Here is a 24,917-nt window from a genome sequence, read left to right as displayed (position 1 = left end):
AGACATACATGAGAAAAGGTGAAGAATGCATTGAACCCACCCTCCATCTATGTCATCCTTAAGGTTCCCCATTATCCGCCCCCCCATTGAATTATTTTAAAAGAAAAATCTTATTTCATCCATAAACATTTTAGTATGTGTCTCTAAAAGACAGTTGCCCTTTAAAAACAAAACAAACAGCTACACTAACTAAAATGTAGACCATGTCAATTAAAAATAAACAACTCAGGATCTATTTTAACTTTGGTTAATCTTGTGATCATCTCATATCAGTTTTATAATGCATACATTTTAACACATTTCACCATGTTCAAATCAGAGTGAGGATGAAAATCAATGACATCACAGTTGAATAAGCAGCATTTTTTCTCTTTCTGTGGTATAACAGTACCTCTTACATTTGACAGTATCAAGGTTAGTGAAAATAAGCTATATTATACAATGATTTTCTTTTTGAATAAACACCTAAAACACTTTCAAGTCAGAATTTCCTTACTTTGATCCCTGAGTAATGAGGAGGAATTAGTGAACTCATTTGGAGATATTTTCAGCCCTGGGTGGGTATGTAGCACAGAACCTCCTCATTGAGAAACACTTCCTAGGGTTTTAAATCCCGGTCAGGTTTATATTTTCTTGGGCTCCAAAACCACTGTGGACGGTGACTGCAGCCATGAAATTAAAAGACGCTTGCTCCTTGGAAGAAAAGCTATGACAAACCTAGACAGTGTATTAAAAAGCAGGGACATCACTTTGCTGACAAAGGTCCATATAGTCAAAGCTATGGTTTTTCAAGTAGTCATATACAGATGTGAGAATTGGACTACAAAGAAGGCAGAGTGCTGAAGAATTGATGCTTTCTAACTGTGGTGCTGGAGAAGACCCTTGAGAGTGCCTTGGACTGCAAGGAGATCAAACCAGTCAATCCTAAAGGAAATCAACCCTGAATATTCATTGGAAGGACTGATGCTGAAGCGGAAGCTCCAGTACTTTGGCCACCTGATACGCAGAGCTGACTCACTGAAAAGAAACTCGAAGCTGGGAAAGATTGAGGGCAGGAGAAGGGGGCAACAAAGATTGAGACAGTTGGATGGCGTCATCGACTCACTGGAATGAGTTTGAGCAAACTCCAGGAGATAGTGAAGGACAGGAAACCTGGCATGCTATAGTCCATGGGGTCACGAAGTCAGACATGACTGAGTGACTGAACAACAACAACAAACCACAGGCTTATATTTTTGCCTGGCCCTTGTCAATTGTTAAACTCCTTTCCCTACCTGGATGCAGTGCAGGAAATGTGAGCCAAAACCCCGGAAACAGAAAAGGCTGAGGGTTACCCCCGGCTGAGGTGGTTCTGAAACAGAAGCTAAAGGGATGAAACCACTTCTGAGGATGGTCTGAGTCTCTAACGGCTACTGTACCCACACTAGGTCAGGTGGCTGGCAACCACAGGGGAGCTGGAGAAGGGGCCCTTTAACACCTATCCTCCACTCTGTTCCTGGTGGTCTTGGGGAAACCCTGTTGTCACCACAGAAGGCAGGACCCCACTTCTGGTCCATGCCACCGAGCACAAGGTATCACTGAGATGGCAGCTGGATGGTTCAGAGCCTTCAGCTTAGGCAGTCATTCAAGAGGAAACACACCTGAGTTACAGAGAAGCAAAGGGGAAAGGGCGTTATAAAATTGAGAAAAACATCCTGGAAAATCTGGAGCTTCGAATCTTCGGGAAATGGAGATTGTTTTATGACTTGGACAATGCATTTGTGATTCACAGCCTCCTTTTGTTTACATATGAGTCCTGGCTGTTGCCCTTCATCTTCTTGTCCTTTCAAAGCTGAACAGCTTTGTCCTGGGCACCATTCTTTGCAAGACTCAGAGGTGGGCCCCGGGGTGGCCCCCAGGTGAATCCATAGTGTGAGGATTCTGTGACGCTGGCCCTGGCATCGTGTGTCAGTGTGGACAGGAGAAGTGTGATGGGAGCTGGGAGTGCCAGGCCCCAGAGAGGGAAGAGAGCCTCCCAGAGGCCACCCAAGCGCTCAGAATGGGCAGAAATTCAAAGATTCAGACCATCTGGATGCAGGGACTGTGTGTCTTGTGTCTCTTGCTGACACCTCGCAGGTGTGACTGAAAGCTGTGTGGCGATTTTGTCATTTTATTTCTGTTTCGCTTTTAAGTCAGACTGGTTTTCCAGTGATAGTCATTAGATAGAAAATTCCTCAATGGCATTTTGCTGTTCAGTTTTCTGATCTAAACAAAAAAACAAACAAAAAAAAACAACTGTGAATCAGTGGTTTGGAGAATAATGAAAATCCTTTTCACATAGAAGCATCTCTTGATAAACATCACTTATTATTTGCAACATGCTCAGGGGGGAGAAGGTTGCAATGCAGTTCTCTGGCTTTGCCAACAGACATCCGATATTAATAATCTCAAGGGCATTGCTCTCTGCGTGTTAAGATGTTTGCTGCTTTCTGTTCAATAAATGATGCAGAACTGAAGAAAATTTGAAACAGTGCTGAAAAACTGTCACTGAATTAAGTGTCATAAGGCTAAAAAACTTTGGGGACCTTCTATTAATTCCCTAATTCTCTTTCATGCCAGTGTGCTGTTGATCGGCCTGGACCCCTTTTTCTTCAGTTTGCGGTGGCAGAGAAGGGCACGTAGCTGCCTGTGATGACCAGGGGTGACAGAGCCTATAGTTTCTGGTGCTGTCCAGACAGCAAAGTCCACCCTGTTCTTAAAGGACAGTGCATTGCATCATGTCCTCATTAACCCACAACAGAGCCACCCGTGGATCAGAAGTCAACATCCTGGGTTCTGGGTCCTTAGTTTGGTCCTAAACCAGGTGATATTTGGAGGTAGCAGTGTTGGTTAAGAAATTTCTCAGACTGCCTTCCCCCCAGCAAAAAAAAAAAAAAAAAAAAGTGAATAGGTGATTTTTTTTTTTTAGCTGATGACTCGAAATACATCACTTTGTGTGTATATGGTTGTGAATATTTAGTGCCTTTTTTTTTTTGTCCTCTACTGTATTCAGATAGATGGGTGTGCTTGAGTACAAACACATCCAGCTTTAGTGTCTTTAACGGGTTGTTTTAGCAGGTCTGTCAGGAGACACGAATATGCCCAAAGACATGATTTCTGAAATATACAGGCTGGTTAAGACCAGGGGCAACAGAGAGCAGTTTAGTTTATTTACTATCGTTATGAGCAGCATGACTCTTTCTCCTGCCGTGCTGGAGTCCTCTGGAAATACTTCTGCCATCTCCTGAGCTTCTTAAGGCTGGTGTTCCCTGGAGGCTTAGCCGCCTGTGCAGGTTGGCAGGGCTTGGGGCGGTCCTGGCACAAGCCTCGTAATAAGCACGGTTTGTGGGCCAAGCGCCAGGGCTCCTGGTACCTGTACCCAAAGCCGCCCTCCACCCCCAGGAGCTCTCCGTCCTCCTCTCTACACAGGGTCTCAAATGCCTTGGCACCACCAGCTCTCACAGGCTATGACTCCATCCAGCCTCACCATTTCCCCTCTGAGTCTGGGCCTTTTCCTTACAAGCCGTCTGAATGGTCCATGTATAACCCCCCACACACATACCGTGTTGTTGTCCAGGTGGCCTCCGGCTGTCATCCCTGGACCACACCGGCCAAGGTGATTCCTTTATTAATCTCCATGTGGGCCCCTGGAGAGAGCTCTGGGTTCACATCCTGACTCTTCCCCACTGTGCAACCTTGGACATATCTCCTTCCCCTTCCGAGCCTCAGGCAACCCTGTCTGTGACATGTGGGTTCCAGTCCCTTTGGTTGGCAGAGTGACTGTGGAAAGCAATGAATGCCCTGTATCTGAAGCCCCTCACTGATGTAGATTCTCTCCAAGTGGTAACTCGTTAACTTCACCTGCAACCCCCTTCCCTGTGGGGCTCCCCAAACCCCATCCCCCTCCTTCCTCCCCACACAGTCCCTGCAGCCTCTCCCTCACACCTGCATCCCCCTCAGCCCCCTCCAGGTCAATTTCCAGCCTGGGACTCAACTCAGCTGCACTCAGCACTACCTGGACATTCCACCGAGTGGTGTTCTCAGGCCTGGTATCTGTGGCAACATTCAACACAAATACCTTTTCCCTCTTGATATAGCCTCCTCTCAATCTGTGTTCTCCTGATTCTCCTACTTCTGATTTTTGCTCTTCACCTCTCCCTCTGGCTGTCGGGGAGTGAGGGGTCCACCAACCTTGACCCTCCACCCCCGTCACCAGGGCAAGCCCCAATCGGCGCATGCAAGTGCATCCCTCAGCCCCCAGCTGCCTGATGTGGTGGCCACTGGCCACATGTGGCCACAAGGGCCCACCTGACATGCTGCTGGTCCAAATGGAGATGTGGGCGGGAATGCACCCCAGGTTTCAAAGACTTAATATCAACAAAGGATGTAAACTATCTTGTTAATGATTTTTGTATTGATTATATAGGAAATGATACTATCTTGGATATATTGGGTGAAGTGAAATCGAAATTGATTTCATCTGTGTCTTTTTGCGTTTTGAACGTAGCTGTAGAATGTCTTAAGTCACACAGGTAGCTGGCACTCTGTTGGTGTTGGCAGCGCTGGCCTGGGAGGCGGAGCCCAGCCTCAGAGGCTCACGTCTGTCTCCCATGAATAGTGCTCGGATATAGCAGCTGAAATGCAGGATGGTGACCCAGGTCCATTTCAGATACAAACAAATCAAAGCTACATTATAATACCCTATTTTGTTCTAAGCAAATTATCTTAGGCTGACACTAGCAAAAACTTGTGTCAAAATGAGGTGTATCTAACCAGAACTCAGAGGAAATAAATCCTAGTTGTATTCTTAAGTGAGTTCTCTCTCTAAAAGAGAGAGAGAATTTTAAAAAAATTCTTTTTTAGTATCGTTACCGAAATTTAAAAAAAAAAATTTATTTGGCTGCTCCAGGCCTTGGTTGCGGCATGCAACGGTCGCTTGTTGCCGCACTGGAACTCCTGATTGCAGCATTTGGGATCTAATTCCTTGATCAGGGATTGAACCCAAGTGCCCTGCATTGGGAGCACAAAATCTTAGCCACTGGACCACCAGGGAAGTCCTGAGTGAGTTCATTGAAGCTAAGGGGCACAGTTGGCGTGATTTGTGTTGTATGAGGGAGGGGATGATCCAGGAGAGGCATCGGGATTGCTTTATGTAACAGAAAACAGCACTGAACTCTTAGGAGACCTTAATGAATGTTTCCCTTCTCTTTTCTCCTCCGATGGCTCTTCCTGACCCACCTTCTCGCCCCAGGATTTGCGCAAGCAGGTAGCACCGCTGCTGAAGAGCTTCCAAGGCGAGGTAAGCGTTTGGGCTTCTTTTACATCCCCTGTTAGAGCCACCTTCCCATTCATCGCGCTTTCTTCCTGTTCTCATCACGTAAGCGCCACTGGCACAGGTGCTTACTCAGAGGCAGCCTCCCCAGCCGCACCAACCCATAATCCTCAAAGTGATGTTTCCACTGAGTCCGCCGTGGAAGCCCACGTGGGAGGGGAGGCAGGGTTCAGGATGTCAGAAGGGGCAGCGGAATCTGGGGGGCAGCAGCCGGCATGTCACACATCCCCCAGTGGAGTGGGCTTGTTCCCACCCCAGCCTCGGAGCTCACGGGTCCCCTGAGCTGTTCTGAGGCTCCCACCCCAAGGCTTCCTATGCAGAAGGACACGCTGCGTCAGTCTGGTGCCTTGGTGCACAGCCCCGGGGGGAAGAGGAACTTCACAGGCAGAAGCCATGAGGGGTGGTTTGGGGCTCGGTGGAAGGAACGTTTTCTAAAGAATCCTTTCAGAGAAGGGTCAGCAAGCTGGCAGGTGCACGGCCGGTCACCTGAGACCTGTGCACCCTGAATGCTGCTCATGCACCAAAAGGCAGGTGGTCCAAGTGGGTGACACGCCAGCTCCTCCAGTCTCTGTGTGAACGCTCGGTGAATTTCAGAAAACCAGAAATGGTGTTCGTGTGGGGAATTACTGCCTCTCTGCCTCTCCACTGGGAATGATAGTGTTGTAATATTTGCGAGGACAGTTCCCAACCTTTTTGGCACCAGAGACCAGTTTCACGGATGACAATTTTTCCATGGACCAGGATGGGGGAGATGGTATTTATTGTGACTTTATTTCTATTATTATTACATCACTTCCACCTCAGATCATCAGGCATTAGATCCCGGAGGTTGGGGACCCCTGCTCTAAAGAACAGGAATCTCAGAAATCTCAGAAATCTTGTGTTCTGCAACTTCCCAACTCTCAGAGAGCCTGGGGAAGGGGCAGGATGTGGGGGGGGGTGAGGGGGCGAGTTCAGGAGAGATGAGAGCAGGCAGGCAGATGGTCCTGCAGGAGGCTGGGGAGCGGGAGACCAGGGCTGCCACTGGGCAGACTCTTCAGCACTCAGGTGACAGCAGAGGCTGCAGAGGAGATTGCAGGACAGCAAGGGACATGTGTGGGAGCAGCAGCCACACTGCAGCTGTGGCGGCTTGCAGATCTGAGAGCCGGGCAGACGGGCTCCTCTCCCTGTTGATAACTTCCTGCCGCAGGAAGCACCCCCCCACCCCCACCCACCGCCGTGCTTGGCTCCATGAAACACAGAAGGACATCAGTAGCTAAGGTCTTCGAAGGACTTGAATTGCCCTTCCCTCAGAATTATATCTCCATACCCTCGTTCTCAGTAAAACCGTCACCTTACGCCTGCCCACGTGTGACCTGACCTGTCCTTCTACCTGTTCAGCAGCTTTTGTGAGACCCATCGGCTTAGTGTTTCTCTGGCTGAAATAGCTCAGGGTGCTCTTTCTGTTATTTGCTTGCTTTTCCTTTCTGAACAATTTCCAATCTACATACAAGTATTAGTAGAAAGGCGGGGGATAGTGAACACCTGAGCCTTCTTTACCCAGACTCCTCACCTGTGAATGTCATGCCATGCTTGCGCCCCTCCACCCCCGCCCCCCCCCCCCACCTTGTGCTCAGCGTTTGAAAGTGAGTTGCAGAGAGTGGAGGCAATTATGCCCTCAGCTGCATGGGCATCTCCTAAATTCAAGGGCATTTCAAATGATACTGAGTTTCTGTAACTGTCGTACTTTAACCCTGTGTATCACAGCTGGGAAAATAACATGAATTTCATAATATCTAATGTTCTACCCAAAATCACATTTCCCCAGTTGCCCCCAAAATATCTTTTATAACTGCTCTGCATTACATTTAGGGGGTATTTGCATTTCTCTTTTAATATAGACACTCCATGCCCTCATCTTTGTTATTGACTTTTTTTTTTTTTTTAAAAGAATCTAAGCCAGTTGTGTAGATTATCCCAGATTTTGATGAGGCGACAGATTTAGTTCTGGCAGTATAAATTACATTTAAAACGTCTGTGAGACATCTAGGCTTCCTATTTGCCTGATTTTTTTTTTAAGGCTATTTGAAAAGTAAATATTTTTATAACACCCTTAATATCTACCAAGCCTCTGCTAATTGCTATATTTATATTAAACAATGTGTGCTTTCTAATAAGCTGATTTGAGTGGAGGGAGCTAAATCCTGCTTGTTTCTGAGCTCACATAGGAGCAAGTAACTGCACGTGGGGACCACTCACGCAGGCGGGGCCCGAGGCAGCCTGTCCTGGTGCTTAGATGGGCAAGATCCGTTGGTATTTGAAAAAGCCACTTTCTCTGGTAACTACAGGCTTGTTCTCATACCCATCACTCTAGGGTCTGCTGCTACAAGTTTATTTATTGGATATATTCTTAGAGTTCATCCCAAGGTGTCTGAGCTCCCCCTGGAAGAAAGTACCGGGTTAGTGAAACATGATCTTTGCCTCAGAATTTGTATAGATAGCTTTCTTTCTTGAGATCCCCAGAAGAAAAAAAACAAACAAACTAAAAATGAAGTTTTCCGACAGTGTGAAATTCACAGAGGCCTTTAGAGTTCCGGCGAGAACACTCCTTTTTTGTGTCATAACATCATGGGAAATGCTAGCCTGGCCAGGAGGCTGCTTATACCCTTAGGTGTTCGTTCTCCTGTAAATCCAGACACCCTCCTTCCTGTGGTTTGTGGGACCCGTGTGACTTAGTAACTGCTCACCTTTCTAGAGTCCACTTACCTCTTCCCTCGTGTCTCAGGATCAATAGCCGTCCCAAGTCTCCGCCAGGCCCAGGCCCTCACTGACAGCCCCTGGGCCTTTGCACGGCTGACTTGCTTCCCGAAACGCTCTGCATTTACCCTCTTTACCCGGCTTGCTTTCTCAAGGAGAGTCTTCCCTGAGCCCTAGATGACAGGCCAGGTCCCCCCCGCCATGTGCTCTGAGCTTGTCTTCATGCCAGAGACCACCTGCCATTTGTATCGGTTTCCCTTTCGTCTATATAATGTGTGAAGGCAGCTGCTGTGTGCTGTCCTGTCCACCAGCCATTGTGTCCCCAGCAGCAACTGAGAACCAAAAAACATTTGGCCTCTCAGAGTGGTTATTGATAAGCTATGGAACAGCCAGGTTTCCTTGGAGGCAGTTTTAAAAGCACTTCGCCTCTGTCCTTTCTCCAGGATCTATTGCTGTTCATAAGGTGAGAGCGACCCCAGAAGGTATGCTAGAGAAATACCTTTAGAAGAAACTAGTAAATAATGATTTGTTAACCTTGATGGAAATGTTTGGGATCATATAGTCATAATGGTTATTCATAGTTGTTATAACAGAGTCATCGAGTTTAACTCATACTGAAATTATAGTTATTTATGGCTTTACCTAAATTTTGTGGCTTCCCTCGTGGCTCAGTGGTAAAGAATCTGCCTGCAATGCAGGAGACTCATGTTCAATCCCTGAACTGGTTGGGAAGATCCCCTGGAGGAGGGCATGGCAACCCACCCCAGTACTCTTGCTTGGAGAATTCCGTGGACAGACAAGCCTGGTGATTTACAGTCCATAGGGTCACATACAGTCAGACACGACTAAAAGCGACTAAGCAGCGGCAGCAGCATACCTAAATTTTGGGCTTCCCTGATGGCTCAGACAGTAAAGAATCTGTCTGCACTGCAGGAGACCCAGGTTTGATCCCTGGGTCAGGAAGATCCCCTGGAGGAGGGAATGGCTACCCATTCCGGTATTCTTACTTGGGAAATCCCATCGTCAGAGGAGCCTGGCAGACTACAGTCCATGGAGTTGCAGAGAGTTGGACACAGCTGAGCAACTAACATTTTCCCTTTAATACCTAGATTTGTGTTTCATAAGCCCGGCTGGGCAGGGGCAGGGTAAGGGTATCAGTCCAGTTTAAGGCTTAGTTTAGTCCAGTAATTCAGACAGACCCTTCAGTGAAGTGATGTTCACACTCTAGGAAAATGATAAGTCTTCCAAATGGTCTGCCCTGGCTCCTTGCTCCTCTCCCTGAGAAGGGTCTTCGTACAGAGGTCTAGGGGGTGAGGAACTGGCTCAAAGCCCTACTCCTCTTGGCTGTAGGGGAGCTAGATACTTAACCTGTGTCCTCAGGGAGGAAACTCCACTTAAGAACTAATTTAGTTGCTTATCCTAGAGGGGAAATAAAAGACTAAAAATGCATGTGCTTAGCATCCAGCTTAAAAAGTTATAAAAGTGCGATAGAATAAGCTCAAATAAAAGTGGAAGAATGAAATTTTAAAATATAATTAACAATATTATATAAATTAAAATGGACTTCCCTGGTGGCCCAGCTGGTAAAGAATCCACCTGCAATGCGGGAGACCTGGGTTCGATCCCTGGGTTGGGAAGATCCCCTGGAGAAGAGAAAGGCTACCCACTCCAGTATTCTGGCCTGGAGAGTTCCCTGGACTGTATAGTCCATGGGGTCTCTAAGAGTCGGGAACGACTGAGCAACTTTCACTTTATTAATTAAATGAATGAAAATGAAAAAGACTCGAGAGAGAAGCAGCCCAAATGTTGATTCTTTGAAACAAACTACTACCAGAAACAAACCACCTTCCTAAGTCAAGGAAAAAAACCGGTAAGTAATAAAAACAGGACAACTTCGCAGCTGCAGCACAGAGAGATTAAAGAGAAGATAAGGGAATGTTATGATCTGTCTTATGCCAATAAAATTTAAAACCTAGACAAAATGGACAAATTTCTAGAATACTGTGATGTACCAAAGTTGATTAAAGAAGTAGAAAACCCAAATAGCCTTGTAACTTGCAGAAATATTCCCACAAGGCCTGGACAGTTTTATGGGAGAATCCTATCAACCATTCATGGAACTGTTCTGTTCTTTTACAAAATAGGAAAACTTCTTTTCCTTCAGAAAATAGAAAAAGAAAACACTTCCTAACTCACTTTATGAATCTAGCGTAGCCTTCATACCAAAACCAGACAAGAACAGTGTAAGAAAGGAAAAATTAAAGCCAGTCTTATTTATGAATAAACAGAAGTCTTTTAAAAAGTACTAGTAAGTTGAATCCGTCAAGCTCTATGTATCCCAAGAATCTGTTTGGTTTAACAGAGTTATTAAGGCAAGTTAATATCATTCGCAGATTAAAATGGAAAAATCTCAAGTGTGACAGGAAAAGAATTTGGTATACTTCAACATCCATTCATGATTAAAAGCAAACAAACAAACCTACCAGCAAAGCAGGGACAGAGGGGAAGTTCCTTAACCTGGGAAAAGGTATTTATCAAAAGCTACGTCAATCATCATACTCATTGATGTTAAAAACATTCCCTATAAAATCAGGAACAAGACAAAAATGCCTGCTATTGCCACTTTTATTTAACGTTGTACTGGAAGTCTTAGCTAGCATGGAAAACAAGAAAAAGAAATAAGTCCAAGTATTGGATCAGAAGAAATAAAACTGTCATTTTTCAAGTGAGTCTCAATTATTTAACAAGGCTGCTAGATACAAAATCAATATACAAAAGTAATTGCCTATCTCTGCATCAATAGCAAGCAAGCTGAAAAAGGATACCATTGCAGATAGCAAGAAAAAAGTAAAGGATACTTAGAAATAAATATAATAATGCACAGGAACTCTTTCTGGAAAACAGTATAATGTTCTTATTGAACAATATTAAAGAATATTTTAAATGTAGAGAGTTAAGGTATTCAAGGATAGAAATTCCCACTATTATTAAAAACATCAGGGACTTCCCTGGTGGTTCAGTGGTTAAGACTTCACTCTAATGAAGGGTGTGTGGGTTTGATCTCTAGTTGGCAAGTTAAGATCCTACATGCCTCAGGGCCAAAATAACCAAAGCATAAAACAGAAGCAATATTGTAACAAATTCAATAAAGACTTTAAAAATGGTCCATATCAAAAAATCTTAGGAAAAAAAAAAAAGATCAATTTTCCCCAAATTGACGATAGAGAGTCATAGTAGTTTCAATCAAAATTTTAGCAGTATTTCTTATGAAACTTAAAAGCTGATTCCAGAATTTACATATGCAAGAGCAAATGGTCAATAATGGTGAAACTGAAAGTCTGTCAGTCATATCCGACTCTTTGCGACCCCATGGACTGTACAGTCCATGGAATTCTCCAGGCCAGAATACTGGAGTGGGTAGCCTTTCCCTTCTTCAGGGGATCTTCCCAACCCAGGGATCAAACCCAGGTCTCCCGCATTGCAGGTGGATTCTTTATCAGCTTTGCCACAGTGGAAGCCCAAGAATACTGGAGTGGGTAGCCTACCCCTTCTCCAGGGGATCTTCCCAACCCAAGAATCGAACCAGGGTCTCCTGCATTGCAGGTGGATTCTTTACCAACTGAGCTATGAGGGAAGCCCAGTAATGATGAAGATAATAGTAAATAAGAATAAGACAGAGAATTTGCCCTACCATATTATCAGAGCTACAGTAATTGGCACAGGTACAGATAAATACACCCGTGGGACATAGTAAAGAAATCAGGAACTGACCTGTGCACATACAGAAGCCAAGTATATTGCAAACATGGCACTGCAGATGAGTGAGGTAAGGGTGGGCTTTTCAATAAGCGGTCTCCTGACCTTTGGTTATCCTTATGGAATTAAGTGAAATTGGATCCCTACCTCACATCATATGCAAACACAAATTACAGATACAGACTTAAGGTAACCCTTTAACCTTTTAGAAGAAAATGTAGAATATGATGATTTGGGGCTATGTAGGATATTTACACAGAAAACCATAAAGGAAAACATTGTTACATTTGACTATATTAAAATTTTAAAGTAAAAGCTTCCTTTTTCTCCCCGTGGAAAGACAGCCTAAATAAAGTGAAAGGTGAACCCCGGGCTGCTAGCTCAGTTTCATCGTTTTCGAACTAGGAAAGGGAAAAATGAAAATGAAGAATGAAAGACATTTTCATTATCTGTTGGAAACTTATCAGCACAAAGATTCAAACCTATCTCAACCTTTTTCATAATAACAGTCAAATGCCCCTGATGTGAATGTTGCCCCCTCAGGCCGTAGCATGAACCAGTCCTATGTGGGGTGTCCTTGGCCGCAACACAAACCAGGAGGAGACAGTTGCCACACACATAGTTGACAAAGGATTAGTATTCAGGAAAAAAAAAATATATATATATATACATATATATATATATATATTTAGTTTTACCTGTTAATAAGAAAAAGACATGAGACTTCCCTGGTGGTCCAGTGGTTAAGAATCCACCTGCTAATACAGGGGACACAGATTCAATCCCTGGTCTAGGAACTAGGGTCCTGCGTGCCAGAGCTTCGAGGCCCAGGCACCGCAACTATTGAGCCTCTGTGTTCTAGAGCCCAAGCTCAGCAACAAGAGAAGCCACCACAACTGGAGAGCAGTCCCCACTCACAGCAACCAGAGAAAGCTCTGGGTCAGCAAAGGAGAGCCCATGTGCCAAAAACAAATACATAAAAATAAATTTTAAAAAAACAAAAAGGAAAAGAAAAAGACAAACATCTCAACAGGAAAATGGACAAAACCATGAACAGCACTCTCAGAAGGGAAAATCATTCAGTCAATGCACCTATGAAGAGATGTTTAACCATATAATCAGGAAAATGCAAATTAAAATAATTTTGTTGTTGTTGTTCAGTCACCAAGTCGCGTCTGCCTCTTTGCGACCCCATGGACTGCGGCACGCATCAACTCTTTGTCGCATCAACTCTTCGTCACCCCGCCTTCTTTATTGTCCAGCTTTCACATCCGTACATGACTACTGGGAAAACCATAGCCTTGACTATATGGACCTTTGTTGGCAAAGTGATGTCTTTGCTTTTTAACACTGTCTAGGTTTGTCATCGGAGAAGGCAATGGCACCCCACTCCAGTACTTTTGCCTGGAAAACCCCATGGACGGAGGAGCCTGGTGGGCTGCAGTCCATGGGGTCGCGAAGAGTCGGACACGACTGAGCGACTTCCCTTTCACTTTTCACTTGCATGCATTGGAGAAGGAAATGGCGACCCACTCCAGTGTTCTTGCCTGGAGAATCCCAGGGGCGGGGGAGCCTGGTGAGCTGCCGTCTATGGGGTCCCACAGAGTCGGACACGACTGAAGCGACTTAGCAGCAGCAGGTTTGTCATAGCTTTCCTGCCAAGGAGCAATCGTCTTCTAATTTCGTGGCTGAAGTCACCATCCGCATTTAAATCATTTAAATGCCCCTTATTCACATCTACCATGTTGGCCAAAATTCAAAAGTCCAGATAAGATCATAAATGGGTGTAACCTTTCTGAAAACCAGTCTGGTATCAGATTCTCCAGCTGAAGAAGCACATGTACTTTGACACAAGATTTCCACTCCCAGGTATAAATGGTATCCTCCGCCCTAAATAAATGTAAACATGTGCCCCAGGAAACAAGTTCAGGGATGTTTGCAGATGGTAAACAAGTGGAAACAACCGGCTTTCCATCAGCAGCAGGAAGAGTAAGTAAAGAGTGTTGTCACACAGTGGAATACAACACAGCAGGGGAAAGTGAGTGAAACACAAAACCGTGCAGTACCGGGCTGTTTGTTTAAGGACACAGATTTATCACTACATAATAAAAGCACAATGAAAAGGTTAAACAGGAAGTCCAGAATGGAGTTCACTGCATGCAGGCCCAGAGGAGGTTTCCAAGATTGTAAGAATGTCCTCCCTTACAGGTGTCCATTTCGTTGTTTATGATTTATGTATTCTTTTGTAAGGATGAACTACTTCTCTCCAAAAGAAAGAACTGTGCTTACAAGGCAGTAGCTCCATAATTCTATTCTTGCATATCAGAAGCTAGATATTATTTTCTCCCACCTCTTTGCATAAATGCAACATTTGCGAGGATGCTCTGAATGGCATTTGTGGGACACTCGCCCAGCCTTCATGATTCCAAGAAGTGGCTGCTGCTCTTACCTTTCTTGTCACTAGATCTCCAGCTTCCTGGGTGGTGCAGTGGTAAAGAACCCACCTGCAAAATGCAGGAGACGTAAGAGACATGGGTCCAGACGTGGGTCGGGAAGATCCCCTGGAGGAGGAAATGGCAACCCACTCCAGCATTCTTGCCTGGGAAATCCCACGGACAGAGGAGCCTGGTGGACTGCAGTCCATGGGGTCACAAAGAGTTGGACACAACTGAGCAACTGAGCACTGGATCTCCAAAGCTGTACCTATCTTCTGTTTTGGCTCTCACTGTGAGGGGGAGGTGCCCCTTCCCATGGGCTTGAAGCCCAGCTCCTGCTTTCTCAGGAACTACAGTCCTGCAGGGACCCCCTGTGCTGTGCCTTCAGTCTCTGTGAGTTCCTGGATGGTCTCAGCAGCGTTCCTACAAGTGGTGGCACGTGCCATCCTAGGAGGGAGGGAGAAGGGGAGATTCCTTTGTCCCCCAGCCCTCTCAGCCAGGCTTCTCCAGAGAGCTGTCCATCCTGGGCACACACCCACCGGGTCTGGCCTCTGCCCCTCTCTCCCTTGACGCTTTTAGTCCTCAGCTCACTTCCCCCAGCAACATTCAGCCCACCTGACCCCTCTTGAAAACCCCTTCTTTTGACATCCCGTGATGCTCTGCCCACTGAGTTTTCCATTCACCTTTCTGCCTGTTGATTTTCAGTCTCCTTGGGCTGTTCCTCCCTTTCCTTCAGACCTCTGAAGAATGGCCGTCTTTGCTGTATCATCTCTGAGGATCTGTCTGCTGAAAACTCAGGTGTCTCTAACTCGGTCTTCTCTTTGGAGTTCCAGCTCCTGTGAGACCTTCTGAGTGACATGACCTTGCAGTTCTCTACAGGAAAGAATTCTTAACCCACAGCCACCTCCCCTCTCCGGCTCACACCTGTTGAAATTCCCTCCTCCTCCAGCCCTTACCTTCTTGGGGATCACTGTGGGACACCTCCTCTCTCCCACACCCCTGCTTCCTCCTTCCCTCCTCCAGAGAACACTGTCGTCACCTCCCATGTGCTTGTCCGAAGCTGTGTCATCTGTCATGGAGACCATTGCAGTGGTCCCCTAACTGATCTCTGTTTCCACTCTTACCGCCCCCTCATCCCCCGTGACCTCTCCTCTGCGCCTCAGTCCTTCCCTGCCTATGGCCTTGCAGGGCCTCCAGGTGCCCTCAGCCGCTGGGGTGCCCTGGCCAGGCCGCTGCCTGCCTCCCAGCGCCCCTGCCCAGCCCTCTGCTATCCATCCTGTAAGGCTCACTTCAGGTGCCAGCCCTCACAGTGGTCTCCTCTGACAGTCGGTCCAAACCAAGGCCCCCTTGCTGTCCTCTTGTCGCGCATTGTTCTTCTGTTCAGGGTTCCTCGCTCGGTGCGTGTGAGTTTTCACTTCGCCACTCTCTAGATTTCCCACCTGTGTTGGCCTCATCTGTGTCCCCATTCCTGGCCCCGGGGAGCATGCACCAGGTCCCCACTGGACACGTGGGTAGAAGGAACAGCCTCACTTCACAGATGACAATGCTAAGCCCAGAGGGGGGAAAAGCAAAGCACCCACCGTCACCCAGGTGACAGCGGCGGGGCTGGGCTGCTGGCCCCCCAGCCCGTGTTCTCCAGTGGTGGTGCTTGGGGAGCGGGGAGGCAGTGCCTTCTGCCCCTCCATCGTCTCAGTCAACTCCCTGGTCTTCGACAAGGACAGTTGGTGTCCATTTAGTGTGAATTGCTTGGCAGACACAGCTTTGGGCTCCCTCCCCTTCCAGCCCCCCTTCCAGCTCCTCCTGTGTCTGATCTGGTCCCCACAGACGTAAATATCCATGACTGTGTGCAGACCCTTTGTGCAGCCAGTCGGGGTCGGGTGGGTGGGACCTCAGAGGTCACAAGGGAAAGCTGCCTTGAAAGGCTGTCGTCCAAAAAAGTCCAAGCACCACAGAAAGCAAAGGACTGTGCATACTTGGAGGGCTGTATGACAGATTTAATAAAAAAAAAAAAAGATGAAGTGGATTAAGTTGGATAACTGTTTCATGAGTTAGTTAAAGTGACTGAGAGTTTCAGGGGTGGCCCATGGCCCGGGTCTGTTGCCCTGTCATATATTTAAGTGTCCAGATCTAAAGGCCAGGGCTAAATAAAGCCAGGGTGTCCAAGTGCTTTTCTCCCAGGAGCATTTTGCAGGGGGTCAGAGGCCCTGGGCGCTGGCCCAGGTGCTGCCGCTCAGTCTCCTGTGACCTCAGGCGGCTCCTGGGCCTCTTTCTTTCTGACTTTGCTCCTCTGTAAAGTGAGTGGCTGAACCGAGGTAGTCGGCAGGGAGCCCTGGGACTCTGAAATCTGCTGTGACTCAGTGACCTGAAGCGTGGGTTGAGTGTCAGCAGCAGAACAGAAGAGGGACATTTTCCAGCAACTCTATCTGTTCCAAAATGGAACGCACAGCCATCCAAGGTAGTGAGTTTCCCATTCCTGGGAGTGTTCAAACAAAGGCCAGAGGACCACCTGTCAGGGGTGTCATCAGCTCCTACCCCATTCTTCAAGGCCCAACCCAAATGCCAAGGCCTCTGAGTCATTCCAGAATACCCCTCCCCACCTCTGGTAGAGCTTCATTTGTATCTGTCTTGTGATTTTGAGCCTAAAGACATTCTGCCCTTTTTTTTTTTTAAAGTTACTGGAACACAGTTTAACTGGCCCTATACTAAGTCTCATGCTTCTGAAATCTAGAGGTAGGGACTGTGTGTGGCACACATGTTTATGTCCCCATCATGCCTGTACTCAGCGAGTACCACATTAAGTACCAGCGGGTGGGCTGGTAGTCGAGAAGATTGGACCAGACTGATGGTTCCCAAAAGATGGTCTTCAGATGGCTCAACTGGCTGCCTGAGAAGCACCCACATGTTTCCAGAAATACAGCTCCCCAGGCTCCTCCCTCCAAGGTTCTGATTCCGCAGATGCAGCAGAGATGGAGTTTGCTAAGAATCTGTCATTTTACAAAGTCCCCACTGATTCTAATGCATGACTGGTTGTCAGACCCACAGGCTAGGTGTCCCCCAAGGGCAGCTCCTCTAGATCAGGTTCTGGGACTCAGTGCCCACTCAAGCACCTCAGATCCATGTGTAAGCAGCTCCATGATTTAGCTTTAAAATGTATTTCCAGGCGTCATGTCCTTGGCTCCTGCTCCTACCAGGCTGGTCTATTTACTGTCCCCGAACATGCCTGTGGTTTCCTGCCTCTGCCCTTTTCCTAAAGGCACGGCCTCCGTTATTATAACCTTTTGCTCTTCCTCACCTATAAAAATCATTTCCATCCTTTAAGACTGAACTAAAAGTTGGCCTCCTTCATTCCTTTTCCACACCACCTCAGCCCGTTGCTAACTTTTTCCTTTTGAGGACCTGCGTCTTCTCCCTGACTGTATATTGCCCTCTTTGCTAGACCAAGCAGGTTGAGGCGGGTGTTTATTCTCAGCTGAAATCCCCTTCTGCTCACCTTTTCCTCGTTCACCAAGTCCTGTGTTTGAGGCTCTGCCCCAGGTTCCTAGTGACCCAAAAGAAAAATAAGGCAGCCTCCCCACTTGGAGGGCATCAAAGACACCTGCCGGTTCGCGGCCCAGGGTCCTCAACAGGTGAGTGCAGGGTGGGCCGGGCACCCTGAGGACACGACCGGCTCTGGCTGGAGGTCAGCAAAAGCTGCTGTCCTGTCTCATTTCCAGAGGAACTTCCTTCTCGGCCAGCACAGCCATCTTCGGACTCTTGGGCCTCTCTACGTGCCTGGTAGTGGGGTGACTGTGGTGGCAATGGTCATAGTCATGGCAGGGGGACGATGACAGTGTGTTTTAACTCTCTTCTGCTGACACCCAACGGCCTGGTGGCTGCGGCATCTTCCTGTAGGCCCACTCCATGATGGCTCAATTAGGGGAGCAGTAGGACTGCGGTTCAATATTCAGGCCAGCTTCCTAATTGAAAACACATTTTCTCCTGCAAAGCTGCAGCTGGTTTGGTTCTGCTCATGCAGAAAAGGATATAACCTTGCATAACATAGGAAATGAACGGTTGAGAGAGAAGCCAAATTCAATTTCAGTCAGATACGTTGAGGCTAAGCCCGTGATCTATGGAAGCCAGGGAGCGAGCCGAGCGCATGTGGAGGGGGCGCGCTCAGCAGCCCATTCATCACGGCCTCCAGCCCGGCGCTTGCTGCCACCGCCACCACACTGCCCGTGCCATCGCGCCCGCCGCGCCCGGGCCGGGGCTGGACCGCCGCCAAGCGCTCCAGAAGTTAACCTCTTAAAGACCCGGAGCTGCTTTCTGTTGAATAAATGTAATTTTGTGGTCAGAAATAAATGCTTGTGATGGAGCTGGAGCTTTGAAAACAACAGCCCACCAAAGCTATTACAAATTGCTGCACGCTGGGGAAGTCAACAGCATACATCAAGATTCCGAGGGTACGGCAAATTGATTTCGGCCCAGAGCTCTGCAGCTATTCAATAAAAGTCCTATTAAGCCATTGTATGTAATGAACAATCCAGAGCAAATCTAATATTTTCAGCAGATAATTATTTTTAACATCCTCTCAGTAACCATCGGCAGAGTTTGTGGATGTTTACAGCGCGCACCCGCGTGCGACAGGCCCTCCCCAGCCTACCTTGGCTTCTGCCGGAGGACCCGCGTCAGGTGCCCTTGGACGTGGGGCTCCCTGAGGGTGCAGCAGCTGACCCTGCCATGGAACAAGGCCACAGAGGGCTCTGGGCTGGTTTCCCAGGGCCTTGGCACACAGTAGGTGCCTGGGAAATGTTTGTTGAAATGAAGTTGAAATGCAGAAAAAGGGAGCTCAAAGAACTCTAGAACAAATTAGTAAAGCGATAACATTGGCAAAGTTGACTCCGAGCCCGAGGCTTTAGCGATCAGAGTCACAGGTTTGGGATTCAAGGCCTCACATGACAGAGGAACCAGTACCAGTGCCCACCAGAGCCTCCAACATGCCCACTGTGCTTCTCTGCTCCCTAAGAGCTGGAGAAACAAGGTCTGTGTCAGGGAGCCTGTACTGAGGGAGCCACCAAAGTGACCTTGTAGTTCAGCCAGGGCCACCTGCGCTCCTGGATTGCTCCACTGCTCTGTTTGCGACCATGAGCTCCTGTAGGACAGGGTCTGCGTATTCATTCTTTCCTTCAGTAAATATTTACTGAACATCTACTCTGTGCCAGATTAGACCTAAACTATACTCCAGTATGTGGTTTTAGGTAATTACGTCAGATGCACCTTTCATGGAGCCTAACAGCTGGGCAAGATCTGTACCCCCACATGGCACAGTGCTTGGCATGTGGCAGGCACTCAGGACACGATGGATGAATGGGGACGGATGGATGGATGGATGAAGGGATGGGCATGTAGGTGGATGGCTAGGTGGGTGGATGGGTGGATGGATGAATGGCTAGTTGAATGGATGGATAGATGGAGAGTTAACACCCTTGGCGTATAAATCAAAAGCATTCTCTATTGATTGAAAAAAGGCTCAATTCTGTGTGTTCACAGTCCCGGCCTCATTCAGGATGCCAGCAGGCAGTTGTGATATGCAGGTAAAAGCCTTGGACCTAGAGTTACAAGGCCTAGGTTTGAGGCCTGACTTGCCAGTGACCTTGACCTTCATAAAGTCAGTTCATCTCTCTCTTAGTGCCTGTTTTCTCACATAATAAATGTGAAGAAGTGAGCAGAGGTGATTTGAATGAAGATTAGAAGTAGTATTTGTCTGTGAGAATAGACTGACTCTTAATAGTTATTTTTTTTTCCCTGAACTAAATTTATCCAGCTTGTAATATTCAGCCGGATAGTATTTATTTGAATACTGTGGAATTTAAATTATTAGGGTATTTTATTTTCTACAGATCTCCCTTCCCTTGGAAAAACTCAGTCTGGATGTTAATTAGATTTTACTAAATGCTCCATCAATTTAATGCAGTAATTCCTTAAATGAAACTGACACCGACGACCAGATGGTCAAAAGAAGGACTGTGAACGTATGTGCATGACTCAGGAGGGTTGGTGGGGAGCACAGGGACACTGATCATAGCTGAGAGCCAGAGAGGTTGTGTTGCCCAAAGGTGGAGAAGTCCACATTCCAAATCTTTCAGACTCTGCCCCTGCTCTCTTTGCTAGTAATTATTTGCACAGCATTTTGCTTCTACAAATCACCATTTCCATGATCTCACGAAGCCTTCCCCCACCCCAACCTGCTCTGGGGACATTATCGCCAACCAGAGTGGCGGGTGGAAGGGGAGGAATGAGTGTGAAGAGCAGACGGGGTGCTCTCGGGGGAGATCTGTGCCCCCTGCTTCCAGGCTTTTGGCTCGCCTCACCTCTCACCGTCTCCTGGTCCCATCCCGGAATCTGTGGCTCCCTCGTGCCCAGCCAGATGCCACCCTCCTGTCACTCCAGCGAGGGTCCCAGGCTGAAGGAGCCCACCCTCGAGTGATGTCCAGTCCCTTGCACGTCAGCCCCCTCCAGGCAAGCTTCGCAGCTGCCCTTGCTCTGTGAGCCAACAGTTCTAGGGGTGCTGGGCACGTGCACTGCTCCTCCTTGCTGCCCCCAGCTTCTCTCCTGTGTGACACCCTGCCCACCCCCTGCGCCCCCCACCCTGCTGCCTCTCTGGCGCCTCCTCTCCAGGGACACGGCTGAGAGTGGCAGAGAAAACGAAACAGACACATCCCAGATTTTGAAAGGAGACAGAGCTGGATTTGAATCCTGACATCATCTTTTACCTGGGTGACTGTGAATGAGTCATTTTAGCTTCTCCGTGCCTCATCTGTATAACGGAAAATCTGCACTACATAGCAGAGACGTGTATGTGTGTGTATTTAAAGATCATGGTGTCAAAGCAAGGCTGGTAAAGAGGAAGCTCTGGTTATTGATCACAGACTCCTCCGGTTCCTTCAGGACTCTTAAATCCCCCCGGAATGAGCCCCAACCTCCCAAGGCTCTCATGCACACCTGCCCATCCCTGCTCAGGTGATCCTCTTCCTTCCCCTCCAGAGCAACCCTATCACTTCCTGGTTGACAGCCTCTGGGACTCCCAGAACCTTTCAGCATGAGGCTGTGGCCCCAGGCTTCGCCCCTAGGCTGCCCCGTCCCCACCTGACACCTGCGATCCCGCCCCCCGCCCCCTGCCCCCTCCGCCGACACACACACAGACACAAGCTCTGCTCCAGGCATAGCAGATCCTGCACTTGTGAGCACGCCTCATTGTGTTTGCACGGGCTCCCCCTGCCTGGAAGCCCTGCCCCTCCCATCACATAGGGAGCTGACCTGAAGTGTGCACAACACGAGATGCAGAACAGTATCTATAACACCCTCCCGTGTGTGTGTGTTTTAAGGGAGACAGTGTGTGTATACAGATCCTTTTAAGTGCGTAAAATATTTCTGGAAAGATACTCGAGTGACTCTTTTCCTCCAGGCCAGGCAGCTGGGTGACAGGTAGATGAGGATGGGAAGGAAACCAACTTTCCACGATATGTTTATACTTCTTGTTTTTGTCTCTCTTTTCTTTTTTACAATTAAATGGTTTTTCGCGTACTCACAAACTTGTGCAGCCATCACCAAAATCCAGTTATGGAACGTTTTCATCATTTCAGAAAGAAAGCTCATACCCGTTAGCAGTCACTCCGCCCCCAGTCCCTGCTGCTGCTGCTGCTAAGTCACTTAAGTCGTGTCCGACTCTGTGCGACCCCATAGACAGCAGCCCACCAGGCTCCCCCGTCCCTGGGATTCTCCAGGCAAGAACACTGGAGTGGGTTGCCATTTCCTCCCCTAGTCCTGGCAATCACTAATCACTTACTTTCTGTCTCTAGATTTAACCATTCTCAGCATTTCATGTGAATGAAATCATTCACCGTGGGGTCTTTTGTGACTGGCTTCTTTCACCTAGCATGTTTTCAAGATTCACCCATGCTGAGGCCTGTATCAATACTTAATTCCTTTTTATGGCTGTGTAATATTCCGTTGTGTGACTGTCACATTTTATCTGTTCATTATCAGTTGACAGCCGGTGCAATATTTTCTACTCTTTGGCTATTTTGAATGATGCTGCTAAGAACATTCATATATAAGTTTCTTCAGAGATAATGATTTTCATCTTTCTTGGATATATACCTAGGAATGGAATAGTAACTCTGTGTTCAATGTTTTGAGGAGCAGCCAGACTGTTTTCCTGTGGTGTACGTCATTTTATATTTCTACCAGCAGTATGTGAGGATTCCAGTTCCTCTACATCCTCTCTAGTGCTTATTATCTGTCTTTTTTATTATAGTCATCCTCGTAGGTCTGAAGTGGTATCTCACTGTGGTCTTGGTTTGCATTTCCTGATAACTATTGATGTTGAGTATCTTTTCATGTGTTTATTGGATATTTATATATCTTCTTTAGAGAAATGTATATTTAGATACTTTGTCCATTTTAAATTTATCTGTTATTATTGAGTTGTAAGAGGTCTTTATGTATTCTGGATACTAATCCTTTATCAGATCAGATATATGATTTGCAAAAACTTCCTCCCATTCTGTTGGGTTGTATTTTCATTTTCTTGATAGTGTCCTTTGAAGCACAAAAGTTTTAAATTGTAAAACTCAATTTATCCATTTTTCATTTGTTATTTGCGCTTTTGGCATCACAGCTAAGGTCATGAAGATTTACCTCTGTGTTTCCTTTTTAGAGTTTTTGCAGTTTTACCTTTTACATTTGGCCTCTGATTCACTTTGAGTTGGTTTTTGCATACTGTGAGGAGGGGTCCAACTCTGCTCCTCTGCACATGGATGACCAGTTGTCCCGGTTCTGCTGCTGCTGCTCTTTCACCCTTGCCATGAATCGTTTGACCAAGGGTTTGTTTCTGGACTCTTAGTTCTAGTATGTTCTGTATATCTGTCCTTAAGCCAGTGCCTCACAGTCTTAGTCAATGTAGCTTTGTAGTAAGTTCTTATAGTAAGTAAGTTGTAGTGAGTCCTCCAACTTTGTTTTTCTTTTGGGGTTACTTCATTTGCATATGAATCTTAGTCTTATCCTTCTGTGAAGCCCGCTAGGATTTTGATGGGGATTGCATTGTACCTGCAGACTGATTTGGAACTTTTGCCATCTTAACAATAAATTAAACCTCCCACACCATGAATATTTCTTAATTTCACTTCCAGATTGTTTACAGCTACTGTACAGAAAGACAGTTGATTTTCATATATTGATTTTATGCGACCTTGCTGAACACCATATATGTTTTTATACTTAACATGAATTCTGTTTACTATATACATATCATCTGTTCACAAAATAGTGTTTTAAGTGTCTCAGGTAGGCATTCAGTCTTGGGGCAGCCTCTCCTCTAGCCCTGCTGTGGCTTCCCTCTGGAGGGTTGGGGGATGGCCCGCTCCACCCTGTGTCCTCTGAGAGTGGAAGTAGAGGCTCTGGCCACAGAGAATAGGCTGGCACACCTCCTGGCACATTTTGCCACTCCTTAAATGATTTTATTGACAAAGTGAAGGAATGAATGAACTAGTAAAACAGGCGTCAGCACATCCCACCTCGGAAGTGCTCTGCGGTTTGCAAAGGTTTTCCTGCTGTTAAACTGTTATCTGCCTTCCTGTAACTTCTACCTGTTGGTTTTGGTTTCTTGCTCCAGGGAGAGACGAGATAGCTAATCCTTCTTCCTCACAACTGCTCTTCAGATACACCTTGACAGCTGGAATGTCAGATGTACATGAGAGGGCTTTGTAAACCGTACAGGAAGACCGACGTGCTTGTTGCTCTTTTATCATCTTTACTGTGCTCTTGCTATCCTCCGCCATGGGTCTTCTTTGTGCCCCCCCACCCCCACCCACTCTTCATGGCACTGTCTTCTGGAATTCTCCAGTCTGTTACTCCTGGGAACTTTGGGGTTGGAGGGATAGTTAAGGACTGTGTCATCAATTTATGTAAGACCTACTTTCATGTCATGACCCAGGTCTGCACTGCATTGCCTTTATAACCGGACCTGCCCTATGGGGTTTGTGCCCCCTGCTCTGAGCAGGGTAGGGATTTCCAACAAGTCCTGTTCAGTTCTTTTCAACAGGGAGTACCGCCAGCGTGATTCTTCCTCACTGCCCTCTGGGCCTGGGTGCTGGGAGTCATGAAGGAACGTGACCTTGAGCGACAAAGCTGCTGGTGGCAGCTGGGCTCCCACTCCTGTTTCCAGCCTCTCATCTCTCCACATCGCTCCAGAGATGGCCGGAGGGCGTCTCTTCCAGGGTCCTCTCTCATCTCTCTCGGCTATAGCAGGATTGGTACTTGCCAAGCATTAAGTAGACGTATACTTAGGAGAATTCCTGGGCTCTCAGCTAATGCGATCTTCTCTCAGAAAGTATGTTCCTCTTATGTGGCCGGGCTCAGTTAAAATTAGAACTGGGAAGCTGTGGCTCCATCCACATCTGTTTTGGACAGGACCTTGGTCATTCTCCGTTGCCTTCTGGAATTCCACATGGCTCTTGACATCGTGTTTTGCTCTGGAAAGAATTCTGCAGCCAGACGTAGAGACAGAACTATTCTTTCGTATCCCTGCAGCTCTTCCTGATCCTCACTGGCCCATAGTCCAGCAACGCGCATCAGTTTGAAAATTGCATTAACGGTCTGTG

General features: G+C 47.1%; 1 protein-coding gene across 10 annotated transcripts in view; it reads left to right on the top strand.

Annotated features, from left to right (window-relative positions):
- CUX1 (cut like homeobox 1) overlaps positions 1 to 24,917 on the top strand; it is a 349,421-nt gene that overhangs the window by 158,951 nt on the left and 165,553 nt on the right. For all 10 annotated transcript variants that reach the window (XM_024985277.2, XM_024985276.2, XM_024985274.1 and 7 more), the window contains exon 3: positions 5,270 to 5,317. In XM_024985277.2, the coding sequence (XP_024841045.1) occupies positions 5,270 to 5,317 (48 nt within the window). The remainder of the gene's footprint in view (positions 1 to 5,269; positions 5,318 to 24,917) is intronic.

Source organism: Bos taurus, chromosome 25 (genome assembly GCF_002263795.3).
Source record: "Bos taurus isolate L1 Dominette 01449 registration number 42190680 breed Hereford chromosome 25, ARS-UCD2.0, whole genome shotgun sequence".
In the NCBI taxonomy this organism is placed as follows: domain Eukaryota; kingdom Metazoa; phylum Chordata; class Mammalia; order Artiodactyla; family Bovidae; genus Bos; species Bos taurus.
This window is presented reverse-complemented; position numbering and strand designations above follow the sequence as displayed.